We start from the raw sequence: 27,053 nt of genomic DNA, 5'->3' as shown, positions 1-27,053 counted from the left end.
GAATCAGTGACCCATCCCGGGCTGGAGTTAGTGATTAATCACTAAACAAATACATACTAAAGAGCTTCACTAATTTTCTTTTGTGGCTGCACTACTCCCCTGAGCTTTTGTTTCAACACATTCCCCGTCTTCCTCTTCTACATCTTTTGTTCATATCGGAGAGAGGTATCATCAGAGCTCAGAGAAACATCAAAGATTTTAGGGCAGGTTTGCGTGGGCAGCCATGTCACAAACGGTTGACTTTATGGCTGATAACTTTCTCTGAAGGAGGCAAATCATTTCCGTCCCTCCCCACCTCCACAGACAAAGATACATGAAGGCACACCTATACTATGGCGAGGGGGGGAAAAAACTGTTTGTGTTAAATGATTGCATCTAAAACAAGGAAGCATTTAAGTAATGATTAACTTAAAACAGGTAATGATATCCTAAATCTGAAAGGCCATAAAGCAGACGGAAAGTTTAAGAAAGCTGAACTCTTTAGGGTGAATAAAATGTATTTGAAAAAAGGGAAACAAGGATTAGTAATTTTTTTTTTCGTTCTTTCTTTTCTCTTTTTGGAGGGAAACGTAGACTATCACGTCCCATCCCCCAGTTCAGTAAATTCCTAACACCTCCACACACAGAAACTTAAAAAATAATAATATTGAACTCAGATGACAGACTAAACAAGAGTTTACACACAAATACATACTACAAAAAGCACATTAGAGACGAACGGGTTCAGCATGTAAGGCTCCACGGGCAGGAACAAAGAGCGAGAAGAACAGCGTTCAGAAATGGCGGGCGAATCATCTCCTACACGATGAGCAACACTGAGTCATGAGCCTGCATGGGCAAATCCACCAACAAAGAACCTCAAAGCTACAAGTCTAAAGCAGAAAGTACTGCCACACAGCCAGGACTGCATCCTGCTCTTTCTTTTGAATATCTGCTTTTCTGGTTTTGGGGAATATATTTTCACTTTTCGCTGAGGTGTTTGAAAATGGTTGGATTTTAGGAATTCCTACTGTAACTGTGTTCAGAATTTTCCCGTGAGTACCTGAGCTGAACATCTTTCCAGGTGTAAAAGAGGTTCATCAGATTATCTCTTTTGCAAGTCTGACATGACATTAACTTCCTCTTTGGTGGATTTTCCTTTCTTTCTTTCATCTTCTGGTCACCTCTGCATGCATTAAACACATGTAGAACACAATAAATGTTTTACAATAACTGCTGTAAAGGTTTGTGCTCATGTTTAGTAAAAAAGGTGGAAATTGAATCTTTTAATTTATTTGAACAGATAACAGAGGGGGAAATCTAGGATTGTTCAGATGTCACTGATGTTTGGCAAACAAAAAAATGGCTAAAATGTTATGGTCCATGTAGAATTAAAATAACAACTTTTCAGCTGTATCTCTTTGACCATAAACAGAAATGTATTGGCTTTGAAAGATAATTTAAAGAAAATGCAGAACTTTTTAAAAAGTATCCAGCCAAAATTTTCAGTTCTAAAATACCCTCCTAATTTTTCCATATAAGGTATGTGTTTATGAAAAAATAACTACTTAAATTCTGTGGTGATGCAGATTAAGCAAAAAAAGCTGTATGCTGCTTCAAATGTGGTCCTCTAAAAGTCAAAATGCTTAAACTCTAATCATATCAAATAAGGTGAAAAATCTGCAGCACATGTTCCATAAAATTACATTCAATATGAAGCTTTTGTTCCTTCATTTTCTCATCATTTCATCCTTTAAATGAAAGAAAGTAGTAGCAGATTTTTCCATAACTTAATTCGGTGTATTGCTTTTTATGATCATAAAACACTCCTGGTTATTTATATAACAATCCTCTGTAAGTGTTTGCATCAAAAAATAAAAAATTAAAATGATAAGATTTATTATCAGGCATAAAAATACATGTATATTGCTGACGTGAATGTGTGTGTGTGTGTGTGCGTGTGTGTGTGTGTGTGTGTGTGTGTGTGTGTGTGTGTGTGTGTGTGTGTGTGTGTGAAAAAGAGGGTGCTCAATTCCTCCTCAAAAGTACAAAAAAAAAAGAAAAAGAAATTAATGGATGGTGGAAAAGGGTAATAATAACAACAAGGAAAGCCCTGAAATGTTTTACAACAATAAAACCCTGCATGTGTGGATCCTATTAAACTTTAACAGTTGTTCTGCAATTGATTAAATTACTTCCAGAAGTTTTACAAAAAAAAAATGACAAGGGCTTTCACAAAGGTACATACATACTTCTATAAATTAATCAGCCACAACATAATGCTTAATATTGTGGCATCATCTTAGAAATAAACTGTGCAGGAGCTAATTTATCCACATATCAACACTGCACCGAGCAAATGTAAGCAGATCAAATAACAGTCAGGAGATTTTCATTTTATCTCAATACTGAAATTGCACCTCATTTTGTTATTAATCACTGATGTGTAGCGGACAGAAAAGGCATACTTTTATTTATTAATTTATTAACCAAATTGAAAAAAAAAAAAAAAACTTAGAGTTTTTTGCATAAAAAATCCACAAAAAGGGGGAAAAAAATAAAATCTTTGCAGTGTTGTAAAAAAAGTATTTTAAGAAAATCGACATGCAAAAATTGACGAGATGAGATAAGAAACTCAGTCAGCTGCTTTTCACTGATGATTAGAAACAGTTTGGTTTTGTCTGGAAATTTGAATTCAAATAAAAACAGAGCATTTGCCACCCTTTCACACTTCCTTCGTCAACACCTGCACCATCTGTGAGCATAATTACAGGGGAGAGCACCACCTCATCCAGGGAGACAATCAGATTAGCCCAACTAAAATTTGATCAATATTTGTGAACATGTGCAGCTCTCATCCAGAGGTTCAGGAAAAGTCAGGGCACCACCGCCCTCCTACAATACCAGCAGAGAAATCACTTTTTCCAAATACTCAGTGCGGTCGCACACTGCATCTGTGTAACATAAGCATGTGGACAAAATACAATAGTGTTTGACAATTTGTATCAGTGTGTTGTGAAATTCAGCAGGGCAGCTTATTAGTGGCCTTTACAGTCAAATTCACTTCTAAATTAATGCATCAAACCAACAGGGCACAGAGTATTCAGATTTGTGAAAGAAATTATTCAATTAATCAGTTAAAATACACAAATAATACTGCATATGAGTTATTCATGTACCGTTACAAACATTTTATATTTTCAAACATTAAATGTACAGTACTAAAATACCACTAAATATTTGAGGCGTGGCAAAAAAAAGGAAAATGTATTAATGTTAAAAAAAATATTTATAAATATGAAAATAAGCACACTGAGGAAATCAGAGTTTAGTATAACTTTTGTCTCACCTGATTTTCTGTCCTATTTTATTCCAATCCCAAAACTCAAACAAAAAGTAAATAAATAAATAATTAAATGCATGCTATCACAGTGCTTGTACGTTCAAATGGTATAGATACAAAGCTGCATCTTGTGCATTAAAGTAGAACATTTGAAAAGTCTAAAAAAGTTTGCTGTAGGAATAAAATCACCTGTGTTTGAGAGCGGGCTCATTAACAAAGATTTCAAATGTGATCAATAAGGACGAAAGACGCAGAAGGATGAAGGTTTTAGGTGAAACGAGGAAATAAGGCGGGAAACCCCCAAAAACATGCTTCCTGTCTCGATAACCAGTCTGAAGGGTTAATTTGTGACCAACATCTCAGCCTCTTATTTTTTAATTGACTATCATTTCCTGCTGCTGATCTTGGAGAGTGCAGCATGTTCAGACGTCCTGTGTTCGCTTTGTGAAAACTGAATTCCACAGGCCGTGAGTCAGAGGTGACCTTTGACATGTGTGCCCCTTCTGACAGCTGCCACCTTCAGTAGTCCTCCATAAACACTCGTGAAATTCATCATCTCTTGTTCTTTATTTTAATGAATTCCCAAAAACACACACACACTCTCACAAGATGAGACATGCAGGCACACACACACACGTGCCTTGACGTCCTGGGCAGGGGAAGACAGAGAACAAAAGCTCACATGACGGCCAAACCCTGGCCAGGTCCAACAGGTTACGACATCATCACAACAACTGGCTTAGGCAATAACTGGTGTTACCCAATGCGCCACAGGGCCATAGCTCACACCTAACACAACATTGTGACACACATACACACAGTGTGGTAGGATGGTGCTCTGACCTGTGGTACTAAAACTGTGACCTCTTCAACATCTCGGTGCAAAACCCCTTTCTTTTTTGTGGGTTCATGGTTGAATACATTCCGGCTTCAATTCCATTTGATTAAATTTTTGAAATTATTATATAATGCAATTGGGGTGTGAGTGTGTGTGGGAGGAATTTGTTTTACTTTAAAGTCAGGAAAATTTAGATTCACGTGCAAATGTTGAAAGGTAATATCTGTCTGTGTGTTTGCCTGTGGGTGAGTGTCTGTTCCTCCTCCAGTTCAACCAGGCTTTTTTCCCAATGACTTCACCACTAAAACATGGAGCCCACTCCTGCACGGAGATCCCCCTGCCCTGAGTGTTTATCACATCCTTGCTCCGCAGCCATCTGTGTTCAGCCAGCAAACACACTCACTCACACACACACACACACACATACAAATATACAATATGTCATATACACGAGCAGGGACACATGCATTCCTCCTGGGTGCCCACGGAGCTGCCACATGAACAGGGGGACGTCAGCTGTGTACGTTTCCTCTCACTCTTCTGACAGCCGCAGGAAACTACCTTTCAATCTTCAAGATCAGCCTATGTTTGGGTCAGCGTGCCCACACAGACCCTCTCAGGGTGGGCGTGGAGGAGCCGGGTCACTGGGTAACCACACCTGGACCCTTCCGTTTGTGCAAAAGCATTGCTTAGTGACTCAGATTCAACAGGAGACACATCCAGACAAGTCATCCTGAACGGCAGCAACAGGCAGGCTTGAAATAGAGGAGGAGGCAGATGAACAGAAAAGGACAAAGAGATGTAGGGCACCACTGGTTATTTATAATTTAACACCATTTGTTAGTCCTACAGGGTACGTTTTGGTTGAGAAAGTCCGACTAAGAATGCTGAAACATACTGTAGGCGAGGGGTTAGATGAACATATGACACATTAAATGTGATGAATGGACCATAGAAACAAGGTTACAGGGTGGAAAAAGACTGGAACGTGGAATAAATGAGAACTGTCCCATAAATGCATTGTATTTACGTCACTAATCCTACACAGTGGGTTATCCACTGAGCACAAAACTGTGACTGTGGGACTGAATTTTCAGAATACAGTACGCTGCATGACTGTATTGAGGCCGTGAGGCGCGTCATATATGCAATAACATACTACTCCTACAACCGCACAGGTTACAGTAGTGAGTTCCCGGCCGCATGTTGTACATCCTCCGCTTTCAAATCTGCTCTATTTGCTGCTCAAGCGAGCGTTTTTAACAACAAGAAAGAACTACGTTTCAAGGCAGAAAACAATATCACATGTATGTGTTTTTGCGATGAGCAAAAAATAGTTTGAACATCCAAACATGATCATTTTGACTTACTTTCTGATTAACTGCTTAGACGGGTATATCTGCAGACTTCTGTTTGAGTTTACACGCTGCAGAGGTTGTGGTTAGAAAGCTGAAAAGTGAAAGTACCTCACGTCTGACGATGTGCAATTCAATGTTTTAATAAAGTGAAATGACAGTGGAAATATTGAAAACACACTAAAGGATATAAATACATTACTGTCCCATAAAACACTTGTATTATGTGCATGTGACTTATGTTGGAGGTCTCATTCGGATAATAGCACACACAAACGCACCACAGCCTCATCATAGTATAGCTACAATAATCCTAAATGCTTGTCCTTGTTTTCAGGCTGACACCCAACAGAGTGGTGGTTGTTCACGCCCACTGACAATAAAGTGAATATTTACAGAAAGAATGATCCCAAACAAACCTCTTTTTAGTATCTGGCCTCCATCGCTATGATTTGCTGCTGCCGCTGCTGAAAACAGGGCTGACAGAGGACAACATGTCTGTTTTGACTGAGGTGTGATTGATGCGGAGCTGGGAGTGGGAGGGGTCCGGACATCTGCCCAGCTGGCCTCTGAGTCAGGGCTTGTCTGGAGTGACTCCTCACACACAACATAGACACATATCCTCATGACAACTACAGCAAACATTAGGGCGGCCGTGGGATTTACAAAACAATCCACTTCAGTGGAGGATGTTGATGAAGCGGGTGAAGTTACGCCGTGCTCCCCTGATGAACGAGCCGCTCTAAACATGTATGAATGGCTTTCTTTAAACAGCATACGGCCCATTTGCTATATGCTAGAAATTGCAGCGCTTGGCCCTGAGCGTGTGCAGGAATTGTTTGAGAGAGCAGCATATGTGGTGTGGCACAGAGTGTGATACGAAACAAAGGAACCGAGGATGAATAAGGCAGGAAGTGCTGGGAGACAAACTGTGCCGGAGAGGCACATAATACGACACCAGACCTGGAACACACATCTGACCTCTCTCTCTCTCATTGTGTCTTTCTCTCTCCCACACAAAATTACTTGGTGAAGCTACAATTATGTTCAGTTCTTTGTGTACCCCTTCTAAGTTCTTCAGTGTGCCATTAACTGCACAAATAGGCCTGCAGTACACGATCCGAACAATAGGTCTTCTTGCAAGATTGAATATTATTCTAAATAGCTGTAGTAAGACCTTTCTGGCTCGCAGTCAAACTTGTTACTGCCTCTGCGTTTCTGCCAGAGCTCGGGGGGCCAAGGTAATCAGAATTGAAGTGGATGAGATGAGAGAACGGACGCCCCGCTGAGCCTCGCATTAAACTTAATGATGCCATATTAAAAGTCAGTTGCTGCCCACCCTGCCATACCTCACTTGCTGTCTTACCCCGGTTGCCTCTGATCCTGTCGCTCAGTTCGCGGCCTCCGGCTGTGTTCGGGGAGAGTATGGGTCATGGGGATCAATGGCACCTTTGTCACGGTGCTCTCAGGTGACCAGAGCACCCAGTGCCTAACAGGATCAAAAATACTCCCTTCCTGCACACTGGGTTAACAGGAAGAGTTTGCTCATAAGGCTCTACGACGACCATGTATATGAGCAATGATGTTTGCAAATGACTTAGCTTTAACATTACGCATAATAGAGAGAAACATCCCTTTCACTCTGTTCAGGTGAAATCCATCACTGTTCACAAACTAAATCAATCACGTATGATGCAAAAGATGTTCATTGATAAAAAAAAAACAAAACCAAAAGCAAAGATTAAAAAAAATCCCCTCCTGCAAGGTGATTTTTAGATCTCACAGTCACTTAAAACAAAGACAAGACAGAAAAAGAAGAAGTCAAGATCGGTGAATTTCAGTAGAAAGAAAACTGTAACTCACTTTTTCCAGTTCACTAATTTTTACACGCACAGAAATAATTGCACTACTGTGAATAGTTTAACTTGCATTAAACTCAGCCTTTTTACTTCTCCAGTAACCCATGATTTTTTAAGTTTAGTGAAGAAAAAGACACAAGAAGCAAAAAGATTAAATTATCAGTAGGCTTATTACCAAACGTGGGAATTACAAGAACATGTTTAACGAGAGTTTTTACTATTTGACATGAAAGTGAGACTTGGACTGAAACAGAAATACATGAACTGATGTATTCTTTCTGCAGCAACACCCAGAGGGCTCACTCAAGCACCAACCGGCCTGCCCTGACCTGTGATTCTCCCTGCGGCCTCCTCCTGAGCGGAGCAGCCTGCTGTGTGCTCCTAATGTTGACAGCCTTCTAATGCAGGAACAACCACCTGGAAGCCCATTGTGCTGGTAATGGACTCCTGTGCTGGAGATGAACTCGCATGGAAATGGGTGCATTCTCATGGAGACGTGCTGGGCTCCCCCCCTCGGACCCAACACACTGGTCACTACTGGAGAAGATTTTCAGGTCTTGATTCTTTCCTACTGCATGTCAATGCCATTCTCCCCATGGGGCTGACAGCGATGGTCCCTCCGATGACATACTATATTAAGATTTATTAAGCTCCAGACAACATATGGAGAATGGCTGACTCAGTTAAGATAATGGATAATCTGAAATACTGCTGTGAATACAGGAGATAAGATACTGTAACAGAAAACCTATGTTGTCGCTCATTATATGAGTTTTTCTTTCTCTCTTTTCCATATTCTCATCAACAGAATTTCCCTTTAAGTTTACAGACACTAAACCCAATCCTTCTGCAATCACTGGCAACAGGGTTCCTGCAGATAAGAAGTCACAAATATTTCAACTGAACCATCCAACAGGCCTCATCACTGTTTTCTCATAGTTCGGGGAGACTCTTGTTTTGCTTTTCCCCCCTCAGCTGAATAAGTGGCACATATCAGATGAAAAAGTTCAGCTGAAAGACAGCATTTAACAACAGATCAAATGAGGAACCGATGGACTCAGACAGCATGCAGAACACAGCAGAGGTCTCCGAGTCCTTGCAGCATGCAGCGGCTGATTTCTGAGTGCTTCCTGCTTTATATCATCACCTTGCTGGCTGACAAAGCCCCCACAGGGATAAGAGAGAGCAGGACAGGGAGGATTGGGCACAAAAGAGATAAATCTGTGGCCCCCTGTGTTATATGAAGCATAGCAGCAGGGCACCAGCCATTCTCTGGAGTGTTTCTGGGGTTATCAGCCTCACTAGTATGTTGTTAATTAAAAAAAAATAATCCAGAGCTGCATGTTGTGAGTCAAATCACTGGTAGTAAGTGTTTATATAGGACTTTCTTTTCACAAATTTTAAATCAATTTCAAAATTTACTGAAGAAAAAAAACTGTGTGGCTATTTAGGAGATGTTTTTGTGGAAGTTTCTTCAAATAAATTACAGCATTGACTCTTAACTGTCTGCAATCTTTTTTCATGTTGTTTTTAAAAACCTTTTTAACTCTCAGTTTGCAAGTTTTTCCCATGGTTAGACACACTGCACATGCACAAGAGGACACATCTGTGGATTACTCACAGGATGCAAAAACATTCAACAAGTTTGATCAGACGCACAGAGCCACACAACTCCGTTATCTGCTTGTGTTATCAGACCAAAAGGCATCTGAAGAGCGTTTTACTCTGACTCTGCGACTGTTAAAAACATATCCATCTTCATTGTGAGTATACTGCTGCTGAGCATAGATGTTTACAGGAGATTTAATTTAAAAGTCCGACATCCATTTGCTATATAGGCACATATTTGGTTCTACAGTATTTTAGAAAAATCCTCAAGCTGCGATGTCCAACCTGTTTTTGTTCCAGCGAGTAATAATAAGAAAAACTGTTGAAAAATGCTTAACAGCTATTGAGTAATCATTAAATTATATTACTTCGTATTCTACTGTGTTTATCTGTGTTTGATGAAGCATTAATGGAAATTCTGAGTTACTTATCTTCTGCTGGATCAAAAAAGGTAATTTATACATATTGACTTTTACTTTCCAACTGGTTAAATTACTCTGAATTTGGTCATTTTTGTAGACATTTTAAAGAGGTGATGAAAATAGCAATAAACTGTAAATCGTGATGATGTCCACGCCTCAGATCCTAACTTGTTCTGTTAGATTGACATTTAGTAACCTCACGTTTAGTAACACACTGTCCTCCAGGGAAAAATAACTTCTCAAATTTAAAAAAGTGCTGATGTATGACAGAAAAACTAAAATAGCAGTAAGAATAGGCTTACTTTTGAAACAATGCAGCCAGACAAAATATAATTATCATAAAGAACAGCTCATAAAAATGTTAAAGTGCCAAAGCAATGAAAAAAAATAAAGTTTGCTTATTCTAAGTTTTGGCAAATTTGTGAACTCAATGTGCTAAGTTCATAAGATAACAATCTTTTATCAAAAAATCAAAGGAATAGGAAGCAAATAAAAGTTTTATGCCGCATTTTTGTATACTTTATTTTTATATGATAGCACCAGCTTTGCATAAGTTATATTTTCTAAATGAGAAAATGTACATTTGACTGAACTTTTCAGCACCTGTAAATGCACACTCAATAAAACCCCATAATTCATTATCACTGAAACTTAAGGTACGGTTGGTTGTTAAAAAAAAAAAAGGTTACTGAAGAGTAAAATTAGGGGGGATTTACCATGTAAAGTTTATCATAAACAGCAAGTTCTAATGAACTCAAATTTAAAAAAGGTTACTGTGTATTATCAGGAAGCTCAGATGCTGATCGAAATAAAAACAAAAATCTAAAAAAAAAATATTTAATAAAAACAATTAAAAAATAAAGCAAACAATTTTTTCAAAATAGTTGTAAATAGTTTAGTAAATATCAGGTTTAGGTGAAAATGTGAAATTATTCATGAGAACAATAATGTCTAAAACACAAAAGCCTCACAGGTAACAGCAGGGAACCTCTGTGTCTCTGTGTGCACTAACTAGTTCATCTATAGGAAAAGAGAAGGAAATAAAAGTTGTTTTGGAGTGTAGTATTGGGTTATATCATGTGAGCATGAGATCACCAGAGTCAAAGTCCAACGGCCGCTTCAGTCACTCACAAACACCAACATGCTCATCTCAGGTCACAGCGACTGAACCCAGAGCCAACCAAAATAAATACAGCCTAACAATTATAAACCCACAATTAAAACACAAGTTGTGCATTATTTAAAACCATTAAAGCATCCACATCTTGAAAATGAATCTAACAACAGAAATGAAAATAGGAATAACATTTAACTGCTAAAAGAAACACTTTGCAAGACACAACCAAAGAATCAGTGAACACATACAAGAAATAAACCAAAAAGCAAATTAAACCAAAAATCTAATTAATCTGGAGTTACAATTTTAATTTGTTTATTGTAGTTTATGCAATGACAAAAAACTGGAACTACACAAGAGAGAATATATGTATGTATATGTATATATATATATATATATATACATACATATATATATATATATATATATATATATATATATATATATATATATATATATATATATATATATATATATATATATATATATATACACACACACACACACACACACACACACACACACACATATATGTAGAAATACAAATGAGAGCGCATCAGTTTTCAAAATTGTCAAAAGTTCAAAAGTACTTAAAAGTATTAAAAATGTATTAATTATTAATGTAAATTGATGGGAGGTAAAATTCAGGGAAAACACTGAGGCTCAGAAAAAATAGTGAATATGACATGAGGAGTTGTGGAAAAGCCAATTTTTCTTTTATTATATGGACTCAAAGGATTCAAATGAAAAATTGGTTGTGTGTATGTGTGTGTGTGTGTGTGTGTGTGTGTGTGTGTGTGTGTGTGTGTGTGTGTGTGTGTGTGTGTGTGTGTGTGAGTGAGTGTGGTGTGTGTGTGTGTGTGTGTGTGTGTGTGTGTGTGTGTGTGTGTGTGTGTGTGTGTGTGTGTGTATGTGTGTGTGTGTGTGTGTGTGTGTGTGTGTGTGTGTGTGTGTGTGTGTGTGTGTGTGTGTGTGTGTGTGTGTGTGTGTGTGTGTGTGTTGCTCGTGAACATCCGTAAAGGTTTGGTGTGTGCAGGCAGATGCAAATCTACGCTCAAACGCAACCGCAGGTGCCTACCTCGATGTGAGAGTAACGGTGACTTTAATTTTTTCAATCATCTTAACAGCTAACTGTGGTCTGTCAGAACGAAAGGGGTTAAAGTGGAGAGTCTGTCACCCATTCATAAGGTGATATGTGACTGAGAGTGAGAGTGACACACAATTGAAGATGGAAAGACCTAAATGAGGAAGGAAGCTGACGGTTGACAAGTTGTAATGAGGGAAACTTCCTATAGAGAAGAAGCGAGGAGAGAGTCAGACTGAAACCTGCCAATAACCAATCATCGGTTGCGTTGAGCCTGCGGCTCAATGAGCTGCGACTGCCATAGGTTGCATTTCTTTTACAACACACTCTCATATATAAAGGTGAAAATAAAATATATGCACATGCATGAATTGTTAAAAGCTTGACTGGCCTAGTCCTCATTTTGAGCATAAAGGTGCCTGCAGAAGAGAATAAAGTGATTATGATGACCTTTAAACCCAGGAGAGAATCGCTCAGATCAAAGATCGGATTTGTAAAAACGTCCTGCTCAGGCTGCAGTTGTGGCACATCCACACCCAGAGACGTTTGCCAAACACATACAAATAAAATAAAGCTAACTCAAATTAAACAAATCGAAAATGCAATGCTATTTAATAAAACAACAAGATAATGTAACACAGGTCAATTAGTTGTCATTAAAAGATCAAGGCCAAGATCTTAAATGATCATCCTCAAAGTCACAAATTAAATCCTGTTTTGAGGATTATTCCATGTAAAAGGAGCAAAACCCTGAATTTGTTTTTGTGTTTTTTCGCCCCCCCAGTCGAGTGTGAGCTCTGGGCAAGAGATAGCGTCAATAAATCCTGACAAGACAATTAATCTTAGCTTCATATTTTTAGAAAAACATAAGTCTGTTAAAAATCGAAGAAGCAATCCAAGAACAGCATCATAAATAAGAACATGGCAGTGTCTGAGTCTACAGGTTGTCAAAGCTGACAATCCGACCTGAGAACACGATACGCAAAGATGTAGAAAGTTTGAATGATTGTGATAAACCTCAGTGCTTTGCGACAGTTTCTCTAGAAAGTACTGAAATGATGCATGTATGTAAAATAAAATAATAGGCCGAAAGGAGGGACAAGACTTTATCTTTCCTCAAAAACAATCTAAACTTTTTCTCCCAAAAAAGAAAAAGAAAGAAAACAAACAAACAAAAAATGTATTACATTCCCAGTATTTATTTGAATTTTGAAACAATCTAAATACCTTAAATAGAGAAATAAGTGGAAGATTCAGGAGTTTCAATTTTACAAGTTTAGTTTGTTGTTTTTTTTTATTTGGAGAAAAACGTTTTTACGAAAAAAAGAAGATAATGTTAAAAATATAATCATTAAAAAGAGCAAAGGCAGACTTCTGAATTTCTGATTTGATTATATTCTTCTGAAATAATCTCAGAAGCAGCCAAAATGCTAAAAGACACCATGACAAGACGGCGAGCTGATGCAATCTTGTCTCCTGATTTCAGCACAGCGGGCGTGTGTGAGGGGGAGAGAAACGGAGGGGAGAGGAGTTTAGCAGTATATTAATGTGTGAGACGGTGTGAGATGAGTGTGTGTGTGTGTGTGTGTGTGTGTGTGTGTGTAATAGATGGCACTCCCACCAGCAGGTGTGGAGGGTAGTTTCCAGCTGCGGCCCCTGACATCTCTCCAAGGACACCCATCATGCCATTCATCAACACTCACAGCACCTTCTCCTCCGTTACACCCTTATCTCAGGAAAGCCTCAGACCGCATCTGTTACAGCGATGGTGATATTATTGAAATTTGTCCTTAATTGTTATTGATCATTTTGTCGACTGTGGTACAAAAACTGGCCCCGTGGTCTCTGTGACAAGTAAAGCTTCTCAATCCTTCATGTAACTTCATGTGTAAAGTACGTTCAGCAGTCTGCCTTCAGTGCAGTGATGACGTTTCCAGAGGAGTCTACAAAAACACGAGCACGCTTACATTTCTTGTGTTAAAGCACCCTCAGTGAAAACTCACATGGAGGGGCTCCCAGGTGGAGACACATCAACACATCTCACCTGGATGCCTGAAACACCTGAAAGGGTTTATTTCAGCAGAAAGATTTAAGGTTATTTTACGGTGATTCACCTCTGACAGTCAGACTTGGACCCCCTTTGAGGTGAAGCGATGTACAGAGCAAAGAAAACAGGGTATCATGAGTGTTACAGCACAAGAGAGGATTCATAGGCAAAAGTGCATCCTGTCCTGAGAAGCAGCCAGAACATGTTCATGCCCATAATCATCCAACGGAAAAATCTGAGCTATTACTCATCTATTTCTGCAGAGTGAGGACCTAAAAGTGGAACAAAATGTGACAAAACCTCTTTCTCAAGATCTGAACAAATTACTTCAAGCAGGAAGAAGCCACGCGCTATCATCTAAAAAATCCCAATATTTAATTCAAGCCCACTTGTAAATGTTTCTGAGCTTAATCAGTCACGAACAAGAGTCAGAGCTCACGCAACAGCACAGCAACCACCTGAACGCCCCGCGATCAGCCAAAAAGGTACCTCAATAGTCAAGTTTAGCATCAAGTCTTTGAAGTGTGAGAGCTGCAACCCACGTGGGGTACTTTTGGAGCCTAAACACACAGAAGATGAGGCTTACTCACCCAATGAGGGACACCATCTGCTCCACAATGTGCTTGCTGAAGGTGATGATCACAAACAGTTTCTGTATGACAAAGAAGCACACAGAGAAAAGCACGAGTCAGTTGCTGAAACATAAGGTCACTGCTGGGGTGCTGAGCAAGGCAGCGTGTGCATCATACTTGACCAGTAATTCTTTAACCCCCTTCATGACGCACTCACACCCCACTCAGTATGCCCAAACCCATGCACAGTAAGCACAAGCCGGTGTGGGCTAAAAGCTGCCATGACAAAGCAAGACATTTTGTCATGGAGAGCAAAACAACAAAAGGCCCGGACTTTATGACGCATCCACGACACAACGAAGTGGGTCAAAATATCAAAGTGGCGGCCTTCAGAACAGAGAGCATATGTGTTTAAAGATCACATGAACAGAGGATCAGAGGAATCAAAGGTGATGTGTCACAGCTTCGGAGGGGATGCTGTCCAGTCTGATCACCGCTTAGTCAGCGAGACAGCAGGGAGAAGGAGACGACGGGCAGCCATTTTGGTTCACATCAGCCCCGTGTGATCCCGAGAAGGGGGGCAAGAACAACTAAATGGTCACCGTATTCTTATAAGCAAACGGCCTGTAACATTGACATTAGACATGTCTGACGCTACAGGACTTCAGACAAGTCCGTTACCACAGAGTACAGCTGTTATAACTCAGTGAGCCTTATTTTAAATTATAGTCAATAATTTCCCTCTAATAACACACATATGAAAAGGTCCTGGGCTCAATAACATATTGCCAACATAAGAGCTACTAAAAAAAAAAATTATAATCATGATAACACAATAACAAGTATGCAGTGCTGAATTACTGGGACTAGAGCAGAAGATAGCACACGAGAGAACAATGCTTTTTCTTTTTGTGGGTTTTCCATGATGATGGAGCCATCAAAGTGCCACCTGGGTTATGAATATTTTATAATATTAAATATATAGCTTTGGTTAATCCCTTTTAAACATATGCTTCAGTCTGAAACAGCATTATGAGCTTATTTTCCACAATATAAAATTCCTGACACACAGATCCGTGGAGCTTGACTTATCTATCAAATATCATGTTTTTATGCCAGTTACACCCCACTTACAAAAACCCTGAAAGCTGGTCAGATCGGGTTTTGGTAACAAACAGCAACAGTGGAATAAAAAATAGATAACTATCTAAATGGACTGAAAACCCACACTGAAGCACACCTTGGTAACAATAACAATACATACGACAGCCGTGTCGGTACAGTGAGAGCGACACCAGCGCTTACACTACAGATCTCAGCACCAGGTCGCCACAACGACAACTTTAATTTCATGTGACAGGGCGCGTTGATCAGGTCTTTGTTTGAGTGTTGGCTGCGAGCTTATGTAACATGTAATCCAGGTCATCCATGTATTATCATTGGGTTGTCCATTTCTTTGTGTGGCCGTTAAGCCCCGGCACGTCATTGTGGGTTAAACAGAATGAATGAGAGACTTGCTGTCAAAATGTTACAGCGCTGCAAGGTCTGAGAACTTAAAACAGACGTTTACGACATTAAATAAGGCAGATATTTCCTGTCGTATGGTTTTTGAGATGCAGGAAATGGACAAGCACAACAGCAGGGCAGTAAGTCCCTCCCTCACCGCCACTTTTTAAACCTGAGCCTAAATGAAGAAAGTTTGGAGTATTGCATGTTTCTTTCCTGTACCCGCAGCTCCTTCAAGAACGCTGACATGGGATCTACGTTTCTACACAAAGGAAGGAGGAAGGGACAGCAAGATGGCAGGAAAGCTGACTCAGATTCTTTTCAATGGGTCTGCTGGGAAAATGATGACAGTGCCTTGACTCGCTAATTTCTGTTAACTGAAATGTCTGTATAAGAGACGCACATCCTGATTGTGCTTTTCTTTAATTACACAAACACATACTTAGCAAGCAAGGTCATAACATCAGTTTGCAACCGCTTTCAACATGTTTGTGCAAATCTTGCAATCTGTGACTGAGATTTAAACGTAAGATCTGGCTCCTTCTGCTGAGCTGAGGTCCATCTCTGCTGCCACACCTCACACCTCGCAGCGCTTCTGTTCTCAGGAAAGTCAGCTGTCCCAGGGGTCCAAAACGTGCACTTCACTTGTGGGCCCCTAACGCTCCCGGCGAGCATTCAACGGTGCACATTCAGATGTGGAGCTTATTGAGCAATAAAGGCCAGAATGAAACAGACTCTCCTTGGAGACAGGTGAGGACAAACCTGAAGTACAGGTACAATGCTCTCAACCACTGGGGCTGCTCAATTATTTTACGCTCACACACATGCACACTTTCACAAGCCTCAAAAATCCCCTTTTGTTTCCTCTTGGCCCGTGGGGGGGGGGGGTGTCACCTGCTCTCCAATACGCTTTCTTCTAATACCTTTCGTTTCCTACTCACACACTTTAAATAACTGAGGAATCGGCATTAGAAGCAAATTTTGAGATGGAAGAAAATTTAAATAAGCAGCTACAGGAAAGGCTGGACGCCTGGCCATGCTGGAGAGCCGGGTGAAGCCTTTCTTCCAGCAAAGAAGAGAAGGACATGGCTCCGTCAGGAGGGGGGGGCCCCTGGGACTCCTGGGTGTGATCTGGCCCTGTTTGCGTGCGTGATTGTGCCTGTCATGCATGCAACTCCCTTTTACTTCACCCCATCTGTCCTTCTCTCCTCCTCAATCACTTCAGACAATATCTGTCTGCTTTAACTTGTACAGTTTGCTCATTTGTTTTTACTGTTCAATGCAGGACAAAGTTTTCTATGTGTGATAACATGATAGGTAGACAAAAGAAAGAAATGCTTTGCTCTTAACCCCCCGTTGTGTCACAATGAGCAAAGGCCTGCGTCTGCTTCGAAAACAAAAAAAAAGTTAAACCCCTGACGGTAATCACAGACATGCTGCAAATTCCTGGACGCAAATTGAGGATTTTCCAGGATTAGAAGAAACATCAGGGATGCCAAGTCTCCGAACGGCAGCTTCTAGGTTGAGGTTTACAAATGTAGCTTTGACTTTCCTGTAAATTCTCAATCTGCCGTTAAGCTGACTGGTCTACTGTAAAACGTATATAGGAGCTGCTGCAGCTGCAGTCACAAAATGGTTGACTCCCCCTACTACTGCTGCACAAAATGGCCTCCTCACAATCAGCTGCTGTAGTGCAGAGATGCTGCGGATGAGTGTCATTGCTTTAACACACAATCTCCCTTTGAAACTCAACTAAACTGCATTGATGTCTCTACCTTTGTTTCAAAATTAATCTGACATATCAAACAGAACTGATATGAAGCAATGAAGAGATATAAAAGTACAGCTGAGGCTAAATATGACACAAACACAGCTCTGATTTTTTTGAAGACATTTTAAAGGAGAGCTGGGGGAAACAGAGGGACTAGCTCCTTGCATTAACTAAAAAAGACACCATGACAATGCAGATGTCACTGTGGCTTACCTGAATATGCATCTTGATGACCGCCTTCCCAATGAGTGTCGCGCCAAAAAACGTCCAGAATGGCACCAAAAAATGTCCACATGTTATTCCTGCGAGGTCGAACAGCGGGTTTGGGATCTAGCCAGAAACAACATGCATCATTAGACCTGAATACATTTTCAATGAGAAATGAAAGCGAGGAAACAAAAAGAGGAGATGAACTCATGTGACAGAACATCAAAGTTCATTCAGTGTTTTTTCTTTCCTAATTTTGCCTTAAATCTTTATTCTACAAAGAAACACACACAGAGTATGTGATTGTGAAGTTCGACTCAAATCTGCATTTATAATCCTTATTCTTGCTCCCTTATCTACCTGCTCTGCACTGGCCTTGCTTTGGAAAAGTGCACAGATATCACAGGGCGTGAAGGAATTATTTTAGAAAATAATTTTAAATGATAAAAACTTCAGGTCTAGGAAAGGATTTCTTTTTTTTTTTTTTTTAGTTATTTGACTTACAGAAGCACACGCTAAAATCCCAAAGAACCCGACCTTCTGGATGAGTTTCTGCACAGCCACTTTTGCCCGGGTAGCAAAGTCCTGAAAAGGAGAAGAAGTAGGAAAAGTGAGCAAAATTAGACCTTGGGACTATTTAATATTCCCCAGATTATTTATTGTAGGCTTACTTTAAAACACACATTATAAAGTCATGGTCTTTATGACTGCTTAAAATGATGTGGCTGCCATGTGACAAATTATCTCTCTACAATTAATTTCTGGCACATTTAAAATAATTTAATCAGTTAAGGTGAACTAAAATAATTAAACAGGCTGCTGGAACTGAAGGAGAATTAGGACGAATATTTCTTTCATTGTTTTTAAGATATGTGGAAGTGTGTGAAGGTGTGTGTCGTCAGCTGCAACCTTTGGAAAGATTTTCACATATTTATTTTAAATCCATTATATGACACATTACAACAAGTGACTAGAAAAAGAGCTTAATCTTTGATGGTTTATATATTCTATTGTCAAAAGGTGTGCTTTGGGGATTTAGCAATACATCTTCTTTACACTTTTCAATGTGCAAACTAATGTTCAAACTCTCCTTTTATTTTTTTTCATCAAAAACCACAAAAATCTTTATCCAAATTTTATTTTTCAAATGTGTTTAATGAGTTAAATCTAAATCTTTGCTTGGTTTCAGATGAGTGGAAGGGAGAACATCTTTTATTTCATGAAAATCTTCTCTCAAAAAGACAATCTTTAATCAATTTCTGAGCTTAATAACAACTGACAAACTAAATAATAAGGCTTTCAAAAATTGAATTTAAATCAGTTTAGACGATCTAGAAGTTGAAGATAAACACATTTAGAAGAACTTTGGATCAGGGTGCTTTTATTCACTAAATCTAGGGGTTTATGTTTCTAAATCTCTTAAAGTTTAGGTTCTTGTTTTAGAATAATTTATATTTCTTAAGAAATGAAAATTAAACACTCAAGTCTTCACTTTTCTGAAGAATATATGTGACCTAATTCATCCACATTTATAAGAAACACATGTGAAAGGTCCCGTGAAAGTTTTTACAGCATCAAAAACAGAATTACTTACAATGATAATTTCCCAAAAGAAAAGTACATTTACAGTAAATGCTTGCTAGAAATTTAAATAGCAAGATTAAATTAGTTTCTGTACTAAAATCCTGACCGCCCTGTAACCATAAAAGCCTCTGATTCACCTGTCACATGCTTCCAAAAATATTACAGGACTTGTTTGTCAGCATGTTTCTTCATTTCAGAAAGATGCTGAACTGGTTTAAGCATGATGCTATCAAGTATTACATTAATGTTTTGTAATTAGGAATGTACTGTAAGAACAAGACAAGGAACTTTAGTCCCTGCAGTGACTCACAAATCCAGTGGTTTTCCGCTGGTATTGGCCTATCGCTCCTGACAGCTCAACAAAAGCCTCTTTTCACAGCAGTGACACAGATTGTTTTTCAATATACTTTTCTGGAAAGAAATGCCTCAACCTGGATTTTACTTGTGCTTTTTCTGGGAAATCCTATGAATGCAAAGACATTTTTTTTCCTTATTTTTGGAAAGGCATTTTTATTATCATTATTTTATTTCAACACCAGTGTTTTCAGAGGATACATTTAAACATTTAGGTAACTAAAGGAATAACAACTTGATTTGTCTCCTGTGATAATGATTCAGATGGGTATTAAAATGCTGGTAAGTATTAAAATTTTGAAGTCGTAATATATATATATATATATATATATATATATATATATATATATATATATATATATATATATATATATATACAATTTACTAACTGTCTGAAATAAATGTGTTATTTACAGGCCTTGATGTGTTCAAAACTCATCTTAAAAGGTATGAAAAATGATTTGAATGAAAGATTTTTTTTCTCCTTTATTATAGTATTTATACATTTATTTAAGCTTCTCTGTTGAGTTTTTGTACTGTTCTTGTGAAAAGCAGTAGGATTAGCACTTGTTTGCAAAGATAATTTGCAAAGATAATTTCATTATTTCCCTGGTTTTATATGGTTGGATATTAAAACGTTATTTAAACAACATTATATATCATATAATTAACATATAATTATTTTAACTGTAATGGTTATAACTGACCGGTGATTGTTTTAAATAAATATGTATATAGTAAGAAATCAATGTGAATAATTAGTCAGCAGAATTTAGCCCAAAAGGTGTGCCTAATATTATTCATTCTTGTACACACAATTTAAAAAAAGAGAGAGAAATTTACCTAATAAGATTTAACTCTAAATTTGCTGCAGAAACAAGTATTTTCATCAACTGTGCATCAGATTTATACATTTAAAATTAAATTTCTATCTGAATGAAGTTGAAATTAATGAGGCACTGACCAGAAGATTTTAGGGGCACACACAAAAACACACACACACACACACACACACACACACACACACGCACAAAAAAGTTATTTACAGATGTCTTAATAACTGGAGATCAATTACTTATTGTTACGAATCAGGGTTTTTTTGTTTTTACATTCAGAAAAGTATCAGTTCTGATATGGACACAAAGTTTTGTTTAATTATGATTGAAGAAAAAGTAAGGCCTCACTAGGCTCTTTTTTTCTCCTTTTTTTAATGAGCTGCAGGAGAGAAGCTTGCAATACATGATCATACCTTATATGGTCAACAAAACCAGTAGAGTGCTGATGACATTCTTTGCGGGGTGCAACCCAGTGGACAGGAAATTTGAGAGACATGGGAGGTCGCCTAATAAGGTGGTGGTGGGGGGAGCGAAGGGACGCAGACTCCGATTGGTTCGAGATTTGAATTTCTGCCTCTGCCAATGTCCAATCGTGAAGGTTTCTCCTTGTACAACCCTGTAGTTTTAATTCTGGCATGTCCCCTATGTGTGTCCATGTGTTTATGCATGTGTGTGTGTGAGAGAGCTGCTCAGCTGATGGGACGCAGGGAGGGAAGGAATGTGCGTGGTAGCTTTACAGCTGAACCACTGAGGACCGTGTCTGAACCCGGGACACCTGACAATGACTGTTACAGAGCGGACAGAGTCCTGCAGAATCCATCAGTGCCATGCAAATGAACCGGGACTCCCATTCGTCTCTCTGACATCAAGACCCTTCCCCGTCCTAGTAGGTGCTATAGTTGAACCTCTGGCTCATGCTGTGAAAGAGCGTGAACATATAACTGCGCTATGAACACAAGGTCCCGGAGGAGATGAAGGGAGGAAGCAAAAGTGTTCAAGTATTTGTATAATTCCACTCATGACACCGTGATTTAGTACAGAGGAACTTTACTCGGATTCTCTGTCTATTCTGGGTTTCTGGTCTATGGGAGCATGTATCTGGGATGGCCGGGACACAGACATCCAGACTCTGTTGTTGGCGACTTACGGAAAATCACCATATTTGCCTGGCCACTTGCCAAGGATTTGTCCTAACATACATACTCAAACCCACTACACTGCCCCACCCCAGTCGCCCGTGGCCTATAAGGCTGCGCTATAAGCAGTATTTAAATTTGATAAGATCTGGTCAAGGGTGCAGCATAAAGAAATGATAGTTTGGTTCCACATTTGACTTCTTGGTATATGACATTTAATCCTCGGACTTCACTCAGCCACAGGAAATAGACTTTTACTGACATAAACTGACATTTAATTCGTTATAAGTTTGAGGATTTTTTTTGTAAATCAATGAACACATGTGACTTTTCTGTCAAAATAACTGAACACTATCTGATGAAAATTGAGCATCTTTGACTCCTGATTAGAGTATATGTGCAGAGCATGATAAAAGTACAAAATGTACCACATTTATTCGAGAGCACTAAATATAGCGCAGGTCCATTCATGTTTTACAGGATGCCTATCACAAGACCACCACTGATGTAAGAAGTATGTCACCGGGGTGATTATTGGAAATGAGATTATGTCCAGAATTAAAATTCATGAGAGGGAAGGGCTGTCTATACAAGTCATACTTTACATATCTGTGGTCACAGTTGGGGGTGATCGTTGGAAAGTTCAAATGGAAAAACCAGAAACAAGGAAGTATTTTTACTTGAAACAGAAACCCAAAGCATTTATTTCATTTTTGACGCGGCTTTGAAATGGTCACAGTATATAATCTGCATTTGTAACCAGAATCAGTTTTTATTTTTAAATGTCCATATAAATATATATAAACTATGTATATGATGATGGTGGAATACCATGTGAAATCATTTTATTTAGGCTCTGTTGGCAACTTGCTGGTGACCATTTAATGTGGGATGTGTTTATTTTATTGTTAAGTTTTTGAATCAATAACCAAGTTCACAGAAAAAAAATCAGGCAGCGACAAGGTACTCTTTATTTGGAAAACTAAAGTGTCGGACAAGGGAAAATCTATGTACAGCCTATACACAAGTCAACACCCACGCATGTTTTTTTCCCCTCTCCCTCTCTCTCTCTCTCCCTCTCTCTCTCTCTGTTTTCTCTTTTTTTTTCCCTCAATGAAAATCTTTCACACGGAAGACACACATCTCAGGAGCAGTCGCGAGCCCCCCGACACGAAGACGGTTAAAGTTCATCTCATTAACTCCTGAGAAGCCTGCACCCGCTCCGTCTGCCACAGGAAGTGGACTGATTAAGGACTTCTGATGCCACTGACGCTACTGCCCCTTTCAAGGATGAAGAAAGGAGAAGAGGTTCACATTCAAATCTGTCCGGAGGCGCGCATGCACGCAGACACACACAAGCACAAATGCACCCCTGAGTCCACGTTGACAAATTCTTTAACAAGCTGCGGTTAAAGGGAAGCTGGTTTTACTCTGACTCACCCCCCTCCTTTCAAACAGTTTACTGGAAATAAAGAGGGAGGAGGAGGGAGGGGGCACTTTCAGAGAAGTCACGTGACGGGGCTGGGCAAACCACAGCACAGAGAGCCTTTGAGTGCAGTAGGCCGGGGGGCGGGGGGGCGAGGAGGGGGGCATACGCCCAGCGCAGATGGCCCTGATTTAAGTTACAGGAGATACGATCCTGGGAGTTGGCAATCAAGAATTCACAGCCTTTTAACTCTTTCCGTACCAGTTTAAAAAAAAAAACACCACAACAAAAATGGAAAAAAAAAAAAAAGAAAACCAAGACAGGAAACAGTCAACTTCCTTGCAGGATCTTCTTAGACGATCTGTGTCAGGACTGAGGATTCCTCTCTGGCATGTAGAGCGTTCTCGAACCGAGTGAAAGATTTAAGAGGGGGGGGGAGAAAGAGAGAAAAAAAAAGCTGATGTTCATGACATCAGCGTCTGGAGCCGTTAGAAAAAGCATGACTTCATTATTCTTGAATAGCTCTGTTGAATGAAAGAGAGAAGAGAAAAAAAAAAACCCAGAGGGCTTTGCTGCTGTGCATCACGTGCACTTGTGGCAGGAAGCTGGCACGTGCGGTACTGGGAGAAACACCACTGGGTTTAGGTCAAACTGCTGGCACCTATAAACCTCTGTGAACGGTCCGGCGGGGACAAAGTCAGCATCTTAATCAAGCCACAGGATGAAAAGTGTGTGCGAGGTGTGCGTCGGGAGGGTGAATATGGATGTGGAGCCATGTTAGGTTCAAGAGGGGTCACATCCTTGACGACAAAATTTAACTGCTTCCTGTCTAATACAAAGCGATCCAACGATAACACATTTTCTCCATTCCGATCCCGGCGGAGTCTGTTTTCACTTTGCTCTACAACTAATGCTGCTCAGCTTTCCATAAAAAAAAAAAAAAAAAAAAAAAACAACAACAAAAAAAACTAAATCCAATATAAATTTTCAGCTGATGAATATCTCATCCCACTGGACAGAATGTGAGAAGGGTAAAAGGTAGACACTTGGAAAAAAAAATCTGAAAAGATGTTGCGAGATCCCTTAATAACATCCGAGTGATAGTCAAAGCCCCAGGGAGGGAAAACCGTTTCCTCAAGTCACAGGTCCTCGTTGGTGTAAGTAACCTGCGTCCGGATGCTGTTCAAGCACACAAGCGCTCATCACATACATTCACACGCGCGCACAGCTGCAAACAGAGAGAGAGAGAGTGAGTGAGAAAGGGAAAGAGAGAGCGATGCGCAGTGAAGATGAGGTTGTTGTGAGAAATTGAATAAGTATACGAATGCAGGGACAGAAAAAGAAACAAAGTCAATAACAGAGCGAGGCTGAAGCTGCAGCAGCTGCGTCACTTCCAATCTGCCTTTCCAAGGATGCGAAACATGCAGGCGATGCTCCTCCTGCATCATACGTTTGGGTTGTTTCGGAGAAGATACACACGTGTTCCCTCGACACTGGGATGGTCATTTAGAACAGAAGCTCTTCCTCGCATCAACGTCCGTTTCTCTCGCTCTTCCACCGCCTCTGCTACCTCGCTGCCCTTTTTTTTTTGTCTGAGAGAGAAGCAATCCTGTATCTGCAAGTGATGTCAGAGCTGCGCTCTCGCACATGTGGTCCGGACTCCAGGGCTGATGTTGGTTCGCAGCTGTCCACAGCTTTAAAGGCAATGGATCTTTAAGCAGGTGCAGCATCCACGCCTGCCGCTAACCAGCAGAACGGGTTCTTCTCTATGCTCCATCGTGTGACTTCCTTGAATCTGCTGCAGCAAATCTCGAGGACAGATTATGTTGGCTCCGTGCCTTTAGGGCTCCACGTGGTTTTATTTTGAAAACTGGAAGGGTTGATTCCAGTGCCATTTCAGCCTATTTCTGGTAGTTCAACTTCGATAGTAGCGAGAAAAGAGGACGAAAGGTGTGTGACTATGTGTCCTATCATCAGCGAATGTATGGCTCCACTTTAATAAAATAAAAATAAAGAGGAATAAAGGAAATATAAGAAAATAGCTGCTTAAGTAATAACTTTGAGAATTAATCCCATCAACCAGATTTAGGAGAGCAGCAACGTGGGAAATTCTTGTGGTGTTTCTCATTATTCAGTCTTTTCAGGAACTTCTTTCATTTGGAATATTTCAATTAAACGTTCCCATCAAAACTAAGACGCAAGTCCTATTAATCATTTCTGCTGAACATTAAAACACAAGTCGTAAACAGCAGGAATGATTCCTCTGAATCGCTCAGTAATGTCTTATTATGTGGGATAGCCTCATAAAAACATGGGACTTCTCTGTAAAATGTTTGGTCCTATCTGCAAAGGAAAGAGCGAGTGTCTATGGAAATGTTTCAAACCACTGATGGATGCAGGTGTTTCACTGGATTTGGACGGTCTGATCTACACTGTGAGAGTGTAAGAGAAAAATATTAGGTGTTGATAAACACTGGACTGGCAGGTCTGATTAAAATACCATTTCATAACCATGTGCACTTTTGCCTTCATTCCTCCTCCATTCATAATCATAGGAGGGTGAAAAAAAAGAAGAAGATATTTACAACATGCTGTCAGGCATTGTCAAAACATTTTCAGAGACGTTATAATATCGCAAAATTTTTTGAGGGGAAATTTCTTAATGGCCGGAAATGGCGAAAGCATTTTACTGGAGTGCATCACTGTCGTTTTCTGAGTCATGATGTTGGGAAAGATTGAATTCTGGCGGCTCCGTTGAGAAATTGAGGTGCGGCACATTCACTTGTTGTGTTTCACACACACACACACACACACACACACACACACACACACACACACACACACACACACACACACACACACACACACACACACACACACACACACACACACACACACACACACACACATTCATATCATACAGTATGTCACAATGTTTAGAAAATCCGTTACACCAGATTTCAGATTTGAGAAGCCCAAATGGGCATGTGTGTGTACAAAAAGAGAGAAGTTAAAACTGAAATGATAAAAGCGGGAGAGTGAGAACAAACTTGAGATGAGTCTTGTGGGGGACTTAATGAAAAAGGAGGAGAAAGTGTGTCTGTTTTGGTGACAGAATGATGGCGGGGTGGGGGGTTTAAAACGACCCCGTGCAGCGTGTCACCTGGGCAGACTCCGTCTGGTCCAGGATTTCCTCAAACTTCTGGTAATCTTCATCTTCAGGGTCGGCACCGGACAGCCGTGCTGCCCGAGCCATGAAGTAGGGAGGAAGTTCTCCAATAGCGGTACCAGCACCCTGTTCATATAAGCACAAATATGAGCACACACACACACACACATATATTTTAAATGACGGATGAATTTAACTTGACATTAAGAACTCAACTCTTCATGTTTGCACAAATACATTCATCGATCATTGTTTATTGATTAATCTTTAAATGCTGATCTTGATTCTAGTGTTGCTAAATCAGTGTCACAGTAATGCCATGATTGATTTGGCAGTAAAGACGCCTTATGAAGAAATGCTAATCATTATGACTTGCAAGTTACCATGGTGACTATGAGGTTAACGGCACCAAAATATCAATATCCACTACCCAAAGCAGCTTGAGCTGTTAAATGCCTGGGATTGCGCAAGTGGATCAATTAAGACGAATAATAACAACAAGGAAGGATTTACAAGAGTGAAAATCCCACAGATATTTAAAGGATCATGGATACCCTGTGTAGGTGAAAAGCCATATGCTACCTCTAAACAGTGCAACTGCCAAAGGGAGCTTGGAGCTATAAAGCGCTGGAGCCTGTGTGATTGAAGACGGCTTAACAGGACGAAAGCGGAAGTGATTTGAGGTAAATAAATCCTCAGCGCCTTGGTGGGTTCACCAAGTTCATCCACCAAAACATGAGAGCAGGGTAGGTATGGGGGAGTAAGGAGGTGAGGGTTACAGACTTAATTAACACAATGAAAACAGCCGCCAAGAAATGCAATGTTTTCGGAGTTGCTCGC

General features: G+C 39.8%; 1 protein-coding gene across 1 annotated transcript in view; it reads right to left on the bottom strand.

The window, feature by feature from the left end:
* Window positions 1-27,053, bottom strand: part of LOC133460347 (vacuole membrane protein 1-like) — a 58,316-nt gene that overhangs the window by 2,935 nt on the left and 28,328 nt on the right. Inside the window, exons 6-9 of the mRNA XM_061740969.1 lie at window positions 26,208-26,339; window positions 18,213-18,293; window positions 17,715-17,831; window positions 14,243-14,304 (exon numbers count right to left, since the gene is read on the bottom strand). Coding sequence (XP_061596953.1) covers window positions 14,243-14,304; window positions 17,715-17,831; window positions 18,213-18,293; window positions 26,208-26,339 — 392 coding nt within the window. The remainder of the gene's footprint in view (window positions 1-14,242; window positions 14,305-17,714; window positions 17,832-18,212; window positions 18,294-26,207; window positions 26,340-27,053) is intronic.

The sequence above is a fragment of the Cololabis saira genome, chromosome 14 (assembly GCF_033807715.1).
Source record: "Cololabis saira isolate AMF1-May2022 chromosome 14, fColSai1.1, whole genome shotgun sequence".
NCBI classification, from domain to species: Eukaryota; Metazoa; Chordata; class Actinopteri; order Beloniformes; family Belonidae; genus Cololabis; species Cololabis saira.
The sequence above is the reverse complement of the archived record's forward strand: the minus strand, read 5'-3'. Positions and strand labels throughout refer to the sequence as shown.